General features: G+C 43.1%; 1 protein-coding gene across 1 annotated transcript in view; it reads right to left on the bottom strand.

The window, feature by feature from the left end:
- The window catches only part of LOC124619855, a 136,113-nt gene that overhangs the window by 27,683 nt on the left and 90,824 nt on the right, over window positions 1-17,606 (bottom strand). Inside the window, exon 3 of the mRNA XM_047146467.1 lies at window positions 4,248-4,528. Within this exon, the coding sequence (XP_047002423.1) occupies window positions 4,248-4,528 (281 nt within the window). The remainder of the gene's footprint in view (window positions 1-4,247; window positions 4,529-17,606) is intronic.

Below are 17,606 nucleotides of genomic sequence, written 5' to 3'. Positions count from 1 at the left end.
TAAATGGAAGTCAAGAGGGTTGAGGTCAGGAGAGCGTGGAGGCCATGGAATTGGTCCGCCTCCATCGGTCACCGAATCTGTTTGTGATGAACACTAACCTGTTGGTGCTACGTACTGACGTGCTTGATGCTAGTACTGTAGAGCAATGAGTCGCATGTCAACACAAGCACCGAAGTCAACATTACCTTCCCTCAATTGGGCCAACTGGCGGTGAATCTAGGAAGTACAGTACATACTGACGAAACTAAAATGAGCTCTAACATTGAAATTAAGCGTTTCCGGACGCATGTCCACATAACACTTATTTAGCTGGCAGTATTGGCGCTTGCTGTATTGCAGTAGTTCGAGTAACGAAGATTTTTGTGAGGTAAGTCATGAAAGGTATAGGTTATTGCCAGTCACGGCCATTCATTTGTAGGGATTATTGAAAGTGAGATTGCGTTGCGCTAAAAATATTGTGTGTCAGTTTAGTGACGATCAGAATAAGCAAAGAGAGATATGTCTGAGTACGTTCAGTTTTGCTCAGCTGCTTGAAAATCAAATAACGCAAGAGGTTTACCAGCACAGTAATTCATAAATTTTTCTAAGGGGATGTTTCAAAGGGAGCCTGATAAAATGTAGGATAGTTGTATTGCATGGAACTGGGGACCTACAAACAACGGAGAGGCGTCGCTCCCGCCGTAGCCCTTAGTGGTTCACAACCCCACAACAGGCTACAGCAGTCCACTCACCCCACCGGCGCCCCATACCAAACCCAGGGTAATTGTGCTGTTCGACCCTCAGTGGATGCCTCCTCCCCCGGGAACGTCTCACACCAGACGAGTGTAACCCCAGTGTTTTGCGTGAGAGAGTAATTATGATGCAGGCGTACATGGAAACGGTGTTTGCGCAGCAATCGCCGACATAGTGTAACTGAGGCGGAATAAGGGGAACCAGCTCGCATTCGCCGAGGCAGATGGAAAAAGGCCTTAAAAACCATCCACAGACTGGCCGGCACACCGGACCTCGACACTAATCGGCCGCGCGGTTTCGTGCCGGGGACTGGCACGCTTTCCTGCCCAGGAAGCAGTGCGTTAAGCCTTCGGCACACGGACCGTGCTGTCGAACGTTAACGTTGAGCGTGCCAAGTTCAACATGTTGCTGAACGCTCAGGAACGATGCGAATTGTGCATACGGTTCGTGGGCCCCAACGTGGTATACGCGATCGCAACGCACTACAGCGGCAGTTGAAGGATGCTTCTAGTTCGTAAATCACACTGTTTACTCAACCGGCGCGCCTAAAATTCCCTTGCTAGCTCTATTAAAACCTACATTTACTCCATCGTCTACGAAAAGGAAAGTACCATGTCCAGTCAATAAGGACACAGGCTTATAAAAGTTCCATTACAAACAGTGCATTACAAATTTGGAATACTTCTCAGCATCAGATAAACATTATTTCATCATTCACACATTTTAGTAAAACCTCAAGGTCAGTCTTACTTGATCACTGTTCGTACCCAGTAGCAGAATCTTTGCAACATGTGAATTACGAAGCGTAAAAGAAAAAGGAGCAAAATATCTTTATAGAAGTAGCGCAAGCTATCCTGTAGATTAAGCCAATCAAACAAAGTCACCCCTCAAAAAAGGTGAACTTATATTTACATAACATCAAATATTATAGTATATATTTATATTAATCTAATAACAAAGTATCAGAACCTAATAAAAACGGGAATGTTAGGAAAAAAGTTTGGTTGTGCCAAGGGGCGAACCACCGAACCAATTCACAACCCTGTACAAGACATTGACGCTACTCATTACGCTAAACCAACAGCAGACTGCTTTCATCTAATCATATCGTGTTGCCCGTGCTGAAAACCTTATTCGTAGATACAGGGTGTTTCAAAAATGACCGGTATATTTGAAACGGCAATAAAAACTAAACGAGCAGCGATAGAAATACACCGTTTGTTGCAATATGCTTGGGACAGCAGTACATTTTCAGGCAGACAAACTTTCGGAATTACAGTAGTTACAATTTTCAACAACAGATGGCGCTGCGGTCTGGGAAACTCTATAGTACGATATTTTCCACATATCCACCATGCGTAGCAATAATATGGCGTAGTCTCTGAATGAAATTACCCGAAACCTTTGACAACGTGTCTGGCGGAATGGCTTCACATGCAGATGAGATGTACTGCTTCAGCTGTTCAATTGTTTCTGCATTCTGGCGGTACACCTGGTCTTTCAAGTGTCCCCACAGAAAGAAGTCACAGGGGTTCATGTCTGGCGAATAGGGAGGCCAATCCACGCCGCCTCCTGTATGTTTCGGATAGCCCAAAGCAATCACACGATCATCGAAATATTCATTCAGGAAATTAAAGACGTCGGCCGTGCGATGTGGCCGGGCACCATCTTGCATAAACCACGAGGTGTTCGCAGTGTCGTCTAAGGCAGTTTGTACCGCCACAAATTCACGAATAATGTCCAGATAGCGTGATGCAGTAATCGTTTCGGATCTGAAAAATGGGCCAATGATTCCTTTGGAAGAAATGGCGGCCCAGACCAGTACTTTTTGAGGATGCAGGGACGATGGGACTGCAACATGGGGCTTTTCGGTTCCCCATATGCGCCAGTTCTGTTTATTGACGAAGCCATCCAGGTAAAAATAAGCTTCGTCAGTAAACCAAATGGCCGGCCGAAGTGGCCGTGCGGTTAAAGGCGCTCCAGTCTGAAACCGCAAGACCGCTACGGTCGCAGGTTCGAATCCTGCCTCGGGCATGGATGTTTGTGATGTCCTTAGGTTAGTTAGGTTTAACTAGTTCTAAGTTCTAGGGGACTAATGACCTCAGAAGTTGAGTCCCATAGTGCTCAGAGCCATTTGAACCAGTAAACCAAATGCTGCCCACATGCATATCGCCGTCATCAATCCTGTGCAATATATCGTTAGCGAATGTCTCTCGTGCAGCAATGGTAGCGGCGCTGAGGGGTTGCCGCGTTTGAATTTTGTATGGATAGAGGTGTAAACTCTGGCGCATGTGAGGATACGTGGACGTTGGCGTCATTTGGACCGCAGCTGCAACACGGCGAACGGAAACCCGAGGCCGCTGATGGATCACCTGCTGCACTAGCTGCGCGTTGCCCTCTGTGGTTGCCGTACGTGGTCGCCCTACCTTTCCAGCACGTTCATCCGTCACGTTCCCAGTCCGTTGAAATTTTTCAAACAGATCCTTTATGGTATCGCTTTTCGGTCCTTTGGTTACATTAAACCTCCGTTGAAAACTTCGTCTTGTTGCAACAACACTGTGTTCTAGGCGGTGGAATCCCAACACCAGAAAAATCCTCTGTTCTAAGGAATAAACCATGTTGTCTACAGCACACTTGCACGTTGTGAACAGCACACGCTTACAGCAGAAAGACGACGTACAGAATGGCGCACCCACAGACTGCGTTGTCTTCTATATCTTTCACATCACTTGCAGCGCCATCTGTTGTTGAAAATTGTAAGTACTGTAATTTCGAAAGTTTGTCTGCCTGAAAATGTACTGTTGTCCCAAGCATATTGCAACAAATGGTGTATTTCTATCGCTGCTCGTTTAGTTTTTATTGCCGTTTCAAATATATCGGTCATTTTTTAAACACCCTCTATGTTCGAATCACACAGTTAACAACGGGTTTTTCAGCGATTCTCAGTTTGCTGGTGCTCAGAAACGGCATATAAACGTATAGGCTTGAAATGAATGCCAATATGGCACCTCACAACTCTGTACTGAAGGGAGACGACGTGCTTGTGACGTAGGTGGCGTTGTGCCCTCTGATTGGTCAACGCTCAGACGCACGCTCAATCTGACATGCCAGATATTGCATTGCACGTTCGGAAAGACTCCCGAGCGTGCTATTCCACGCTATGACGTCAGAAGCTCGGCACGCTCAACGTTCGGATGCACGGTCCGTGTGCCGACGGCTTTAGATCGCACGGCTAACCGGGTGGACTGTAGGGTAGTTACTTCGATACGCAGTTTGAAATGCTGTGTTACCCACGTGTAGCCTAGCATTATTCATAACAGTACAGTTGATGGATAAGACTCCTCTGTGAGAACACTTTGTCTTTGTGTGCGTGTGTCGGAAGATTAGGTATCGTTAGACGGATGTGTGCTGACCTTCTCCTACCACGCGCGTGCCGTTGTTTGACAAAATTACAGGGTTAGCTGTGTGCCTTTAAATGGTAGGTGGTGACCAGTCCTTCAGCAACGAAAACTTACCTGCACTCACTCGTGAGAGGATTGTAGGCGTAGCCGTCCGCGCACTGGTACGGCGTGGACTGGACGTTGGCGGCGAGGCAGATGTGGTAGACGGTGCAGTCGTAAGGGTCCGGGAAGTAGCCGAACTCGGTGCAGTAGATGCTGCTGCCCGGGCTGCTGCCACAGGACGTGGCGCCCTCCACGCACGCCCCCTGCTCGGCGCTGCACCTCGTGTCCGAGGAGCAAGTCTCCTGTGGCACCTCCTGGAAGCCTCCCTGCCCGTCTGACACGCAGAGGATCACCTGTACGGAGCAAAAAGTCCTTTCACTTGAAGGAAGCCTCCTTTGCCAAATGGAATCTATTGATGCCAAACATTGCCTAGATGTAGCCGGCACGGTAGCTCAGCGTGTTCGCTCAGAGAGCCGGTTGGGCTCTGTAATAAAAAACTGAGTGGAAGGCTCAACCACCGAACTTGAACAGGATGACAGGATGTCTTGCGACGTCCGCAACGACCAAACACAACGTTAAAAAAAATAAAAAAAAAGATGTGTACTAAGGAACAGAGTACGCACCCAGTACATTGGCCCGAGAGCAATTGAATAAACATGCTGCAGAGAGGAGTTTCGGAGTTTCAGTCCAGAGCTTTCGTCTGCATGTTTGCTTGTGAACTTTCTCATACTTACATTACACTGAAGAGCCAAATAAACTGGAAAACCTGCCCAATATCGTGTAGCGGCCCCGTGAGCACGCAGAAGTGCCGCAACACGATATGGCATGGACTCGACTAATGTCTGAAGTAGTGCTGGAGGGAAATGACGCCATGCATCCTGCAAGGCTGCCCATAAATCCGTAAGAGTACGAAGGGGACAGCACATTGCAACGCATCCAAGATATGTTCAATAATGTTCATGTCTGGGTTCAAATGGCTCTGAGCACTATGAGACTCAACTTCTGAGGTCAACAGTCCCCTAGAACTTAGAACTACTTAAACCTAACTAACCTAAGGACATCACACACATCCATGCCCGAGGCAGGATTCGAACCTGCGACCCTAGCAGTCGCGCTGTTCCAGACTGAAACGCCTAGAACCGCTCGGCCACCGCGGCCGGCGTTCATGTCTGGGGAGTCTGGTGGCCAGTGGGAGTGCTTAAGCTCAGAGGAGTGTTCTTGCAGCCTCCCTGTAGCATCTCTGGACGTGTGGGGTGTCGCACTGTCCTGCTAGAATTGCCCAATCCGTTGGAATGTACAATGGACACGTAAGGATGCAGGTGATCAGACTGGATGCTTACGTACCTGTCACCTGCCAGAGTCGTATCTAGGCGTATCAGAGGTCCCATACCACTGCAACTGCACGCACCCCACACCGTTACAGAGCCTCCAAAAGCTCAAACAGTCCGCTGCTGACATGCAGGGTCCACGGATTCATGAGGTTATCTCCATACCCGAGCACGTCCATCCGCTCCATACGATTTGAAACGAGACTCGTCCGATGAGACAACATGTTTCCAGTCATCAACAGTCCAATGTTGGTGTTGACGGGCCCAGGCAAGACGTAAAGCTTTGTGTCGTGCAGTCATGAAGGGTACACGAGTGGGCTTCGGTTCCGAAAGCCCATATCGATAATGTTTCGTTTAATGGTTCTCACGCTGACACTTGTTAATGGTCCAGCATTGAAATCTGCAGCAATTTGCGGGGAGATTGCACTTCTGTCACGTAGAACGATTCTCTTCAGTCGTCATTGGTCCCGTTCTTGCAGGATCTTTTTCCAGCCACGGAGATGTCGGACATTTAATGGATTACCGCATTCCTGATATTAACGGTACACTTTGAAATGGTCGTACGGGAAAGTCCCTACTTCATCGCTGCCTCAGAGATGCTGTGTCCCATCACTCGTGCTATGACTGTAATATCACATTCACAGTCACTTAAATCTTGATATCCTGCCATTGTAGCAGCAGTAATATATCTAACAACGGCGCCAGACACTTGTGTTATATAGGCGTTGCTAACTGCAGCACCATACTCTGCCTGTTTACGTATCTGTATTTGAAAATGCATCCCTAAACCAGTTTCTTTGGCGCTTCAATGTATATACAATGTCAACAGGCGGCAGTATTTTTGTATCGGTCGGTTGGTAGTAATGCTCTATTTTGTACACGCTCTTTGTACTTCACATATGAAACAGTGGAGGTGACACGAGAATATCAGTATGGTGGAATAAAATTCTGTATTGTCTGAAGCCATACAACCACTGAAAGTTACGATAAGCTGCAGCAAACGTATGGAAATGGAAATGTCGTGTGGCTAGGGCCTCCCGTCGGGTAGACCGGTCGCCTGGTACAAGTCTTTCGAGTTGACACCACTTCGGCGACTTGCGCGTCCATGGGGATGAGATGATGATGATGATGAAGACAACACAACACCCAGTCCCTGAGCTGGGAAGATCTTCGACCCAGCCGGGAATCGAACCTGGGTCCCTTGGCATGACAATCCGTGGCGTTGACCACTCAGCTATCGGGGCAGACAGCAAGCTTATGGTGAAGATGTACTACCTCGTGCAATAGTGTGTATATGGTTCAAGGACTTCAACAAAGGCCGACTTGTTTGTGTTAAGTAATGTGCTCCTGGTGTTTTGGCTTCCGGTCTGACTGAAGTCAACATCATCACAGCTGCTGTGATTGTCCATTAGGATCTGTCTATCTCCTCCTGTCCTCCACTTTGTCCACCTCCTCCTGCCCCTCTCTCACCTGCCCCCTCTGTCCATCACCTCCTCCCCCTCTCTCAGTTCGTTTTCTCCCCCTTTCTCTCCTTGTGTCCCTTTCTCTCCCCCTCTCTCTGTCCATCACCTCCACCCTCCTTTCTATATCCATCTTATCCTCCCTCTTTCTCTATCTCTCTCCACCTCCTCCTGCCCCTCCCTCACCCCTCTGTCCATCATCTCCTCCCCCTCCCTGAGCTCGTTTTCTCCCCCCATTCTCCCCTTGTGCCGCTCTCTGTCACCTTCTCTCTGCCCATCACCTCCTCCCTCCTTTCTCTGTCCATCTTCTCCTCCCTCTCACTCTCTCGATCTCCTCCTGCCCCCTCTCTCTGTCCATCTGTTCCTTACCACTTTCTATATCCATTTCTTCCCACTCCATGTCCATCTCCTCTTTGCCCTTCTCTCTGACCTTGAGTCTTGTTTATTGTCGTTGCAAATTCAGGTTCTGTAATAGAATTCTAATTGTAGGCCAATAATTAATTAATAAAATTTTCCTGTTTGCTACCAACGTTTCCCTTTTATATATGTGTCCAAATGTTTATGAAAGTAACATATAATAATTTGAAGTAAATCAGTCAAGTAGTTTTTGAGATGTTTGGTAACTGTTTCACCAATTATATATAGGGTGATTCTTATTAACGTTTAAAACACCAGAAGCTACATCGAAGCCACTGCAACAAGTAATTTGATACAAGAGACATGGCACCGCAAATGTTGGGAAATACCCCAGAAATGGATGACAAACGTCGAACATGAGACGTCAACAGATGACATATTTCACTCCCCATGCAGTGGTTGGAGTTGTCAGTCCTACCTGTGGTTGTAGGGAGGCCGGGCTTCACACCGCTGAACAATGGTGCAAATTCCGAACATCTTTTGTAGATGTGATCTGTTGTAAACGTAGAAGTTACAAAATTACTGTCCTCGCTGTAACCAACCAAAGTTGTTCTTACTTCGTTTCGTCCCCTTTTTTGTTTACAGATACTATTTAGAAAGGAAAACGTAGGTCATTCACTGGCGAAGACGAAATTCAGAAGCTTATAATAATTTACTTGTGAACCAATATCGTAGGCTTTTGTTGTACTCTACTTCGCAAGAAACCAGTGGAGGCAGCGAGATAGGTAATTAAAATAATAAATCGTACCTCAATGTAAACACATAACTGTCTAATACAATAAAAAACAAATACTTCCTGTCAGACGCAAGATTCGAAACCTGAGTCCAAAGCGCTGGAGTCGCACACATAAGCCCAGAGCTAAACCGCCGTAAATACTTGACTTGGGTTGGGATGATCAGGTGGGACAGACTGACAGGCTCAACTGCTCCACATCATCTGGTAGCGCCACATGTTCAACATTTGTCATCCGCTTTTGTCTATTTCCCAACATTAGCAGCCCCCAGCATTTTATATTAAACTATTCATCTCATCATCATCTACGTCACTTTGGAGGTTTTTAAACATTAATAAGAATCACATGTATATTAAAGTATAGTAAATATACAGTAAATAATAAATACTTAGTAAATTGTTCGTATACATTTTGAGATTTTTGGAACAATGTTTCTTCTTTAAATATTGCTTATATATTTGTATTTGATACATATTAAAAGTACGTAGCCTATGTCCATCTGTATGGCCATTAGAATATTGTGTAAAAATTTGAAGGAAATTGATAGAGGAAATTTCGATATTTTTGGTAATAAAATTTCCCCTTTATACATTACATGTTTATTTATATATATTATATGTATATTGAAAATAGGTATATAAAACACATGTTTATTCGAATGCAATGTTGTGTGAGAGTTTGAAAGCAATCAGTGAAGAACTTTCAGAGATTTCAGACTTTGAACAAATGGACATTTACATTTTGATATACATTTCCCCCATAAATATTACATATATATTTATAAAGTGTATTTGGTGCCCCAGTAACTACATAAAAACACATGCCTATTCCACTGCGAAGTTGTGTAAAAATTTCAAATCAATTTGTGAATTACTTTCGTAGATTTAAAATTTTGAACAAAAGAACATTTACATTTTTATTTATATGGACTAATGTTATTTGCGAGACGTGTTATACCTAAATTTTTTATGTGAGAACATTTTGTAGATATTTATTTTATGTAATATGAGTGGTATGTCCAGTGTACAGTTGAAGGACGCTGTAGTCGAGAGAAGGGTACTTACTGACTTTTGTTGGAGTGATCTATAACACGATGCCTGAGAGGCTTGAAGACTTACAGTAAAAAAAAAAAAAATTAAGAATTATTTTTCATTTTGGGAAACGGTGTAAAATGAGAGTAGATGGTGATGTTTAAAAGGAAATGTTACGCAGTCTGTGTGTGCACTTATTCAAAGTTACAATTTGATTGGTCCTCTGTGTGGGTGATTTTGCCAAATGGGGTGACAAACCACAGGAAACGATCACAGATCGCATAAGAAGCAAGACAGATCATATGGTCATACGCCCAGAATTGCGTAAAGGGAAATAAAAGGTCTTTGACAGTGCAGGTTTCAGTGATTGAAAGCACACAAGAGAACACATCAGATAGCTATGAATGTCCTGTCTGTACTAGTGTACACTCAAGAGTTCTGTGAACTGTAATACCATCATGCAGTAACCACGTTACCTTACATATCAGCAAAGGCACTCTTCCAGCAGGGAAGGAAGACCACGGCAATTGCAGATACGCCTCGCTTATGAGGCATTGTGAAAGACTGGTTCCAAGAGGCAGTCGCCAATAATGCCCTCCCACATATTGAGGTTGAACTGGTGCTAATAATTCATTGCCACCATACTGTGAGGATTCTAAATAGCCCACAGTACGCTGTCATGAAGATTGATGATACCACCCCTCATCTGTGAAGAGGATGAATTATAGGAATCCCAGTTGCATGGTGGCCTGTGCATTGAACCAGTGACAAAACTGTTGTACCAAACATCGATACAACCACACGTGTGTTACAAAGTTGGCAACGGAGTTGAAAGTTTACGTCAGACGCCAATAGCGGTCATATGGGACCTGTCGGACCCTATGGTGCGTGCCAGCTGAGCCACACCTCCAGTTGTTCTGGCTGTGATTGCCCTCTGTCTCTGCGCTATAGGTTGGCCAGTGGTGTTCAGACAGTCACAATCACAGTTGGAGCCTCTTCGCTATACGATGTTATGTGACGTCAACTAGTCATGGCTCTGAATCCATCATTCGTGCTTTAGTACATAGAGTCTCATGATTGTTGACGTTGATAGCTGGACTCTGTCTCTTGCTGCATTATTTGTAATGAGTCTTCGTATGCCCTGAGAACTCTTCTGTTTGTTGTGTTAACTTGTTTGCTTTCAGTCCTGCTCCTGTCCAGCTTTCCTAAGACAACTTGCACCACTCTGTAGCCTACCTCTCCTTACCGTTGCGCATGAAATCGTACGCAACAAAAACAGCCGCTGTGAAGGCAAGTCCATAAGATAACAAGCCCTGCATGTGTTTTAGGTGTTACAGGCTGTGGCAGTTGTGGAGAATGTTCCACATAGTCGTCTGTCTTACCCCATGCTGGCAGGCCACCTGCCTGATTCTGATGCTAGGGACACTGTCAAATATCTTTTATTTCCGCCACCATGTGGTTTTACCTCCCTTGGAATGCATTTCTGGTGAAATGACAGCGAGTCTTATGTTGCTCCTTATCCTGTCTGCTATTTTTTTGCAGTTTGTCCCTTTTATCAAGATCATCCCATACAGTTCATGTTATCAAAGAAAATATAATGCACTGATGATCCAAGACATCATGACCTCCAGCTTAATAGCATGCTGGTCCACCTTTGGAATGCAATACAGCAGCAGTTCTGCACTAAAGAAGGCCTTGGTTGGTCTCTGAAGGTATGTGGCACCAGATGTCTGTGCATAATCACGCATTTCCTGAAAATTAAGGACCAGGGGATTGTGGATGCAGAACAGATACACAATAGCATTCCAGTTCCGTTCCTGGGGTTCAGATCAGGCAAATCTGATGGCAAACATATCAACTTGTGTTCATTTTCACGCTCGTCAAACCACTGTAGTTTGGTTCGGGTCCTGTGACACTGACAATTATTTTGCTAAGGCGTCATTGCTGTCGATGAAGATATGAAACATGAAATGCTGCATGCGCTTCACAGTGATGACCACCTAGTCCATAGCTATCACGCTGCCTTTGATGACTACCATATGTCCTCCATGTCCCCAATAAAATAATATTGCGCCCCCTGGGCTGTGTGAGGTATTAGTTTCAAGCAGCCTTCCACTTGGGTGATAATGTATATGGACACATCCATCAATTTGGTGTACAAGAAACGTGATTCATCCGACCAGGAGCCCATTTTTCCACTGATCCACGGTCTAATCTTGATGATCCTGTGGCAACTGGAATCATAATTGATGGTGGCATTGGGTCAACACCGGGATACATAGGTGTCGTCTTCTATGGAGCCTCATCTTCAAGAATGAGCGTTGAACGGTGTGCTGCAAAACATTTTTGCTGTACCAGCATTGTACTCTGTCATCAGATCTACGATAGATGACCTCTTATTCTGCATTAAAGAGTGAGCCAGCCTGACCTCAATGTTCAGTGATGAAGCGTAGATTGCCAACACCTCACTGCGTATTCGTTGTTTCATTGTCCTTTCAACCATTTTCCATAGATGCTCACAACAGTAGCACGTGAATAGCCGACCATTTTCTCCGTTTCGAAAATGTTCGGTCATGGGTGTCGTGTCGTAACAGCCTGCTCTCTGACAAAATCACTTACGTAAGTCTATTTCACCGTTTGCGGCCCGTATAGTCTCTTGAATAACCCCCCCCCCCCCCCCCATTTTTCTCAGATCCATCTCTGCTCATATGCCAACAACCCCGCCATAATCACTAAATCATCGCCTAATTTCCTAGGTTTCTGGTCTTATATGAATCACAATGATGTCTGTGTTCATTTTAACATCTCACTTTTAACTGTTCTACATATATAGTATTTGATTTCCAGAAATTGTTATATTACAGCGATCCATAACCCATTTAGCGTCAATAATATTTCATTAACGTTTGTTGTGCCATTCAAGAAGGAGTTGTGATATTCTATTAAACAAAGACAGCAAGACCAGCGACTATAAAATCTTTCACTATCTACATACATCATCAGGTAGGAGGAGCTTCATATATGCATAACACGGCTGTTAACCACATAAATTGTGTCATGCATCAATCCAGAGTGTACCAACCAGTCAATTTTCGAACTGTAATGCAGTGTAAAGTCTTATTTCATTATTTGGTGAAACAAGCTCTTTGTTTACAAGCATTCACATAAGAGAAATTACACGTACATTTTTATATTTACTTCATCATTCTGGACGACTCTCTCTCTCTCTCTCTCTCTCTCTGTGTGTGTGTGTGTGTGTGTGTGTATGTAAAATGAACCACATAACTGACCATATACTAACAGGTTGTTTTTAGTGACCCTGAACAAAGAACAGTATTAAAACTTCACTTGTAGCCAGCAACCACACAATAAAAAATTTTCAACTTACAACATAATTACTCTTATAAACCTACAGTGGAACTAATCAATCAACTTTCTCCATCTTGCAGTGCAAATACTACATGCAACAGTGTTATATTTTCAAGAGAATATCAGAGTGTATGTATCTTGTGAACCCACTTCGGCCACAAAATTAAAGAGTAGTAATGGGAAGACAATAAATAAAGAAGAAAAGTACAGTTATTGCACTATGATGCAATTCACGTGAAGTCAATGAAGACACATGCAGAATCAACACCACATTCTGTTTGAGAATAACTATTTTTTTATTTCACTTCTCAGTTCGTTGTATAAATTGACAAGATGGGATGTTTAAGATTAGTGTCTTTAGCGATATTTTCGGACAAATCCCAGCCAGCTTTAAGTGAGGCAGTTGGTAAAATATGACTAATACACTCATTCCATTCCGTCGTCGTTTTGGCAATCAGCTGCTTGCGTGAAGTGTCTCCATAGATTTGCACAATAGTCAATCCTCACCTGCCTAGCATTACACTCTTTGAGCCGACATAGGGTGTGCAATAGTAGCATCTTCTTGGCAAGTTTCTTGTACGTAGCAAGTGGTAACACGGCCTGCAGCTATATGAACTGCGTTAAGTTGTAATATTCACACGGGATAAGTTAGCTAACATTGACGTAGAGCTTCATGAATTTTGTGACGTCACATCCTGTTATTTCATGTTGAGTCGCAGTCTCCTGTGAAATACAAAATAAGGCCTGTGATATTTCGGCAATGTGCTGCAAAGCATTGAACCAATAAGAAGCAAAAACGCTACCTAAGTCACAAGCAGAACTTGTCAGACGTCATATTGTGTTTGTTACTTTTAGTTGAAGGGCATATCGTGTGGGATTTATATTATTGATTACACACTATGATTGTATTCTGTTTCTAGGCATCAGCACACACAGCATCTCCCAAAAACCAGTTGTTACTGGTACAGTTTGTTGAAACTAAATGACGATAAATGTTATTGGTGGTTACATAATATTCATATTTACTTATTAATGTGCTACAACTCGTGTATTGTGAAATTTTGCTATTTTAAGGCAATGGCACATTGAAGATTCGCCAAAAACTTGTGATCTTGATAGAATTTGTTATACCAGTAATAAAAGTCAATTAATAACGTATCAACGATTAAAACTTTCAGAACATTGCAACTAAAATACTACGGCGTTTGATTTAGAAGTTCAGTGTAATGCAGTTGGCAGAGGTATCAAGTTATGAAAAAATGTACCAAATTCGCCTCTTGCTGTATGAATTTTTTTTCTTGTTTTGCCTTTGCGTTTTCATGTTAAATTTATAGAAATGTTGTCTGTAATACTTCATGTTATGGAAATATAAGTATGCTCTCTCAAGAGTGAGTTTGTCTAGTTTCGTGAATTTCTATAAACTAATGTTCTTACTGACTGGACATGTAGTATTCCCCTTTGCCTTGCAACATGTTCATGGATATTGAAGTATTTATTTAGATAAACTACAAATAGAAAATGACTTGCATATGGACAAAGGAGGGATTGTGTGTTTTAGTAGAGCTAAGATAAGAATTTTATGCACATCTATTTTAGTAAACTACCTGTGTAGATTGAGAGCCAGATGCAACTCACAGCTGCCACTAGAGAATGCTACAGTCGCAAATCACATTAACTATCGCCTCATGTGACAGAGGCACTGTGTCCTGTGAGGCTGGACTTCCCATCCGCATCCACATCAACTTTAGCTACCTTGCCTCATGTAAGAATAGATTTATAGTTGGGAGTGTGGTACTTCGAGATTAAGAATGCATACCTTGTTATCCCATTTGTATTTTCCCTAGCTGAGATGTAGCTATGCATTATATGTGAAATGTGTAGCAGCAGCTAATTTTGCATTTGTTCCTAACTGTTTTCTTATTTTAGGTGAATATGTTTGCGAATAAGGGGCAGTCAAACAGCTTCCATTTGAGGGCATTGCTGCAGTGTTTCTCCAGTATAGTGTGAGTCCAATGAAGGTATACCAGCACCGACATGTTGGCAAGGGATTAGTGTGGCATTCATGTCTTTCCAAGGTGCTTGTGGTAAATGTGGAAACATGAACTATGACGGCATTATTACCAATGCAACTAAACCGGACCAGCGTGTTGTTATTCTCTTCTTGGCTGCCAAAGGACAAACACTGGTAGACATCCATCGGAGAATGAGGAATGTGTATCGGCAGCATGCCAGACGAAAACTGTGTAAGTAGGCTGTTTATGTTTTCTTATTGGTAACGCCACGTAGCGCTCTGTATGAAAAATGACTGGCTGTGCTGTGTGCAGTCCGTGGCTAGTTTGCATTGTTGTCTGCCATTGTAGTGTTGGGCAGCTGGATGTGAACAGCGCATAGCGTTGCGCAATTGGAGGTTCAAATGGCTCTGAGCACTATGGGACTTAACATCTGTGGTCATCAGTCCCCTAGAACTTAGAACTAATTAAACCTAACTAACCTAAGGACATCACACACATCCATGCCCGAGGCAGGATTCGAACCTGCGACCGTAGCAGTCCCGCGGTTCCGGACTGAGCGCCTGAACCGCTAGACCACCGCGGCCGGCTGCAATTTGGAGGTGAGTCGCCAGCAGTGGTGGATGTGGGGAGAGAAATGGCGGAGTTTTGAAATTTGTAAGACTGGATGTCATGAACTGCTATGTATATTATGATTTTTCAACACTGTTAAGGTAAATACATTGTTTGTTCTCTACTAAAAATCTTTCATTTGCTAACTATGCCTATCAGTAGTTAGTGCCTTCCGTAGTTTGAATCTTTTATTTAGCTGGCATTAGTGGCGCTCGCTGTATTGCAGTAGTTCGAGTAACGAAGATTTTTGTGAGGTAAGTGGTTTGTGAAAGGTATAGGTTAATGTTAGTCAGGGCCATTCTTTTGTAGGGATTTTTGAAAGTCAGATTGCGTTGCGCTAAAAATATTGTGTGTCAGTTTAAACACAGTCATGTATAAATTTTTCTAAGGGGAAGTTTCATATGTCGACCCTTAGCCGAGGATACCTCACTGGAATCTTCTGATTTTTTTCTTGTAGTTTGTGTAATTAGTGTAGATTTTGTTTATTGCTAGTGTGTAATTGTAGAGAGAATCTCCTTTGTAGTTGCAGTCGTTCATTGTTGTACAGTAAAACAGGTGTGGCACGCATGTAAATTTGCACCAAGTATTACGCAGCTGCGCTTGCTATTAACTAGATATTATTTTCAGTGCTATGTTAATGTGTTTTCTTATTTTGCTCTTCAAATTGTGCTTTTCTCTGTTGTCGTGTGAAATATTGTGGCAATAATGGCGTGTGAAAAACGAACACTAGGCTCCAAAGTAAACTGAGAAATAATAGTGGCGACGAGCGTAGCTTATCAGCGCCGCCGAGTAATGAATTAACTAATGTTCAAAGTAGTAATTTGGTAATTGTGCGTAGGGAAATAGAGCGGGCTGCAAATAATGCTGTAGGCAGTGAAACAATTAGTGAACAGGGAAGCATTATCGATCGCTCGGTCGGCAAGAGCTCGCCTCAGGAATCCGAAATGACAGGACACAATCTTGCAAATACTGTAGATTCAGGTTTTGCGTCCTCACCGTTTTCTCAAATAAGTCAAGACACATTTTCTGCTTGTCAAAATATGAATGTTGCCGGTGCAAATTCTCTGCCGAAAAGCATAGAGGTACAGATTCTAGACACTAATACATTATTATTGCATTTAATGCAACAAATGGAACAAAATCAGAGACAAACACAGCAAAATCTTCAAAAGTTAGACACAATGGAACAAAATCAGAGACAAATACAGCAAAAGCTTCAAAAGTTAGACGCAATGGAACAAAATCTTCAAAAGTTAGACACAATGGAACAAAATCTTCGGAAGTTAGACACCACACTTGAACAAACACGTGAAGATTTAACTACTGAGTTACATAACATTGAATCGAAATGTCAAAAAGTCTGTAATGACATAAAAACACAAATTTGTGAGCATTTTCAACCTATTTTTTCGCGGCATGTAAATGAATTACAGAATCACGAAGCAGCCATAAAAGAACTGCAAACCATTGTTCATGAAAATCATGAGGCCTTGTGGGCTAAAATTGACTCAGTTGCATCTACCGATTCGGTTATGCAACTTGCAAAAACTCAGGAAAACTTAAAGGACACAGTAGATTCGATTTCAACACAAATGGACGCTCTGAAACTTGGTTCAGAAAAACACACTGAGGAAATGTGTTCACTATCGCAGAAAGTAGCCAAAACTTTCGGATCAGTTCACTAACTTAACTACAAAGGTAGATGATGATCTGAATGACACAAGACCTGTAGCCTTCACTGACACAGAAGAGTATGAACAAATTAGAAAATTCAAACAAAATCAAAATCAAATCAATACACAGTACAAAAGAGAAATCCGGGAAGTACAAGATCAGCTGATACAGGTAATACAAGAATTACGTATTTCAGAGGCCACTCGTGCTCCAATACGGGAAGAGGGACATAGAAATACGGAACAGCCACAAAATAATAACTCAGGGCACTTCGGAAATTATGAAAGAAATTGGCAAGGTACACCGAATTTTGAGATGGAACCGCCGAAACGACGTAACAATGACCGACATGCGACTCGCCGACATGATGATTTGGACTATAAGCTGTTCATTACTACACGTAAATTCAAAACATTTAAGAATTCTGGCAACAGCATTCATCCACAAGCATGGCTTCATCAATTCTCTCATTGTTTTCCTCCCAACTGGTCATTGGAGCACAGGTTAGAATTTATGTGTGGCTACTTAGAGAATGAACCAGCTGTAAGAATGCGATCGGTCACTCACGATTGTCACAGTGAAGGAGAATTTTATCATGCCTTCCTCTCAGCATATTGGTCTCAAGCTACACAAGACCGAGTAAAACATAGCAGCATGATGATGAAACACTTTGAACAAGCTGAATTTTCCAGTCTTGTGAAATATTTTGAAGACATGTTGCACAAGAATCAGTACCTGTCAAACCCATACAGCCCCTCAGAACACATCCGCATTTGCTTAATCAAATTACCTGAACA

The sequence above is a fragment of the Schistocerca americana genome, chromosome 6 (genome assembly GCF_021461395.2).
Source record: "Schistocerca americana isolate TAMUIC-IGC-003095 chromosome 6, iqSchAmer2.1, whole genome shotgun sequence".
NCBI classification, from domain to species: Eukaryota; Metazoa; Arthropoda; class Insecta; order Orthoptera; family Acrididae; genus Schistocerca; species Schistocerca americana.
The sequence above is the reverse complement of the archived record's forward strand: the minus strand, read 5'-3'. Positions and strand labels throughout refer to the sequence as shown.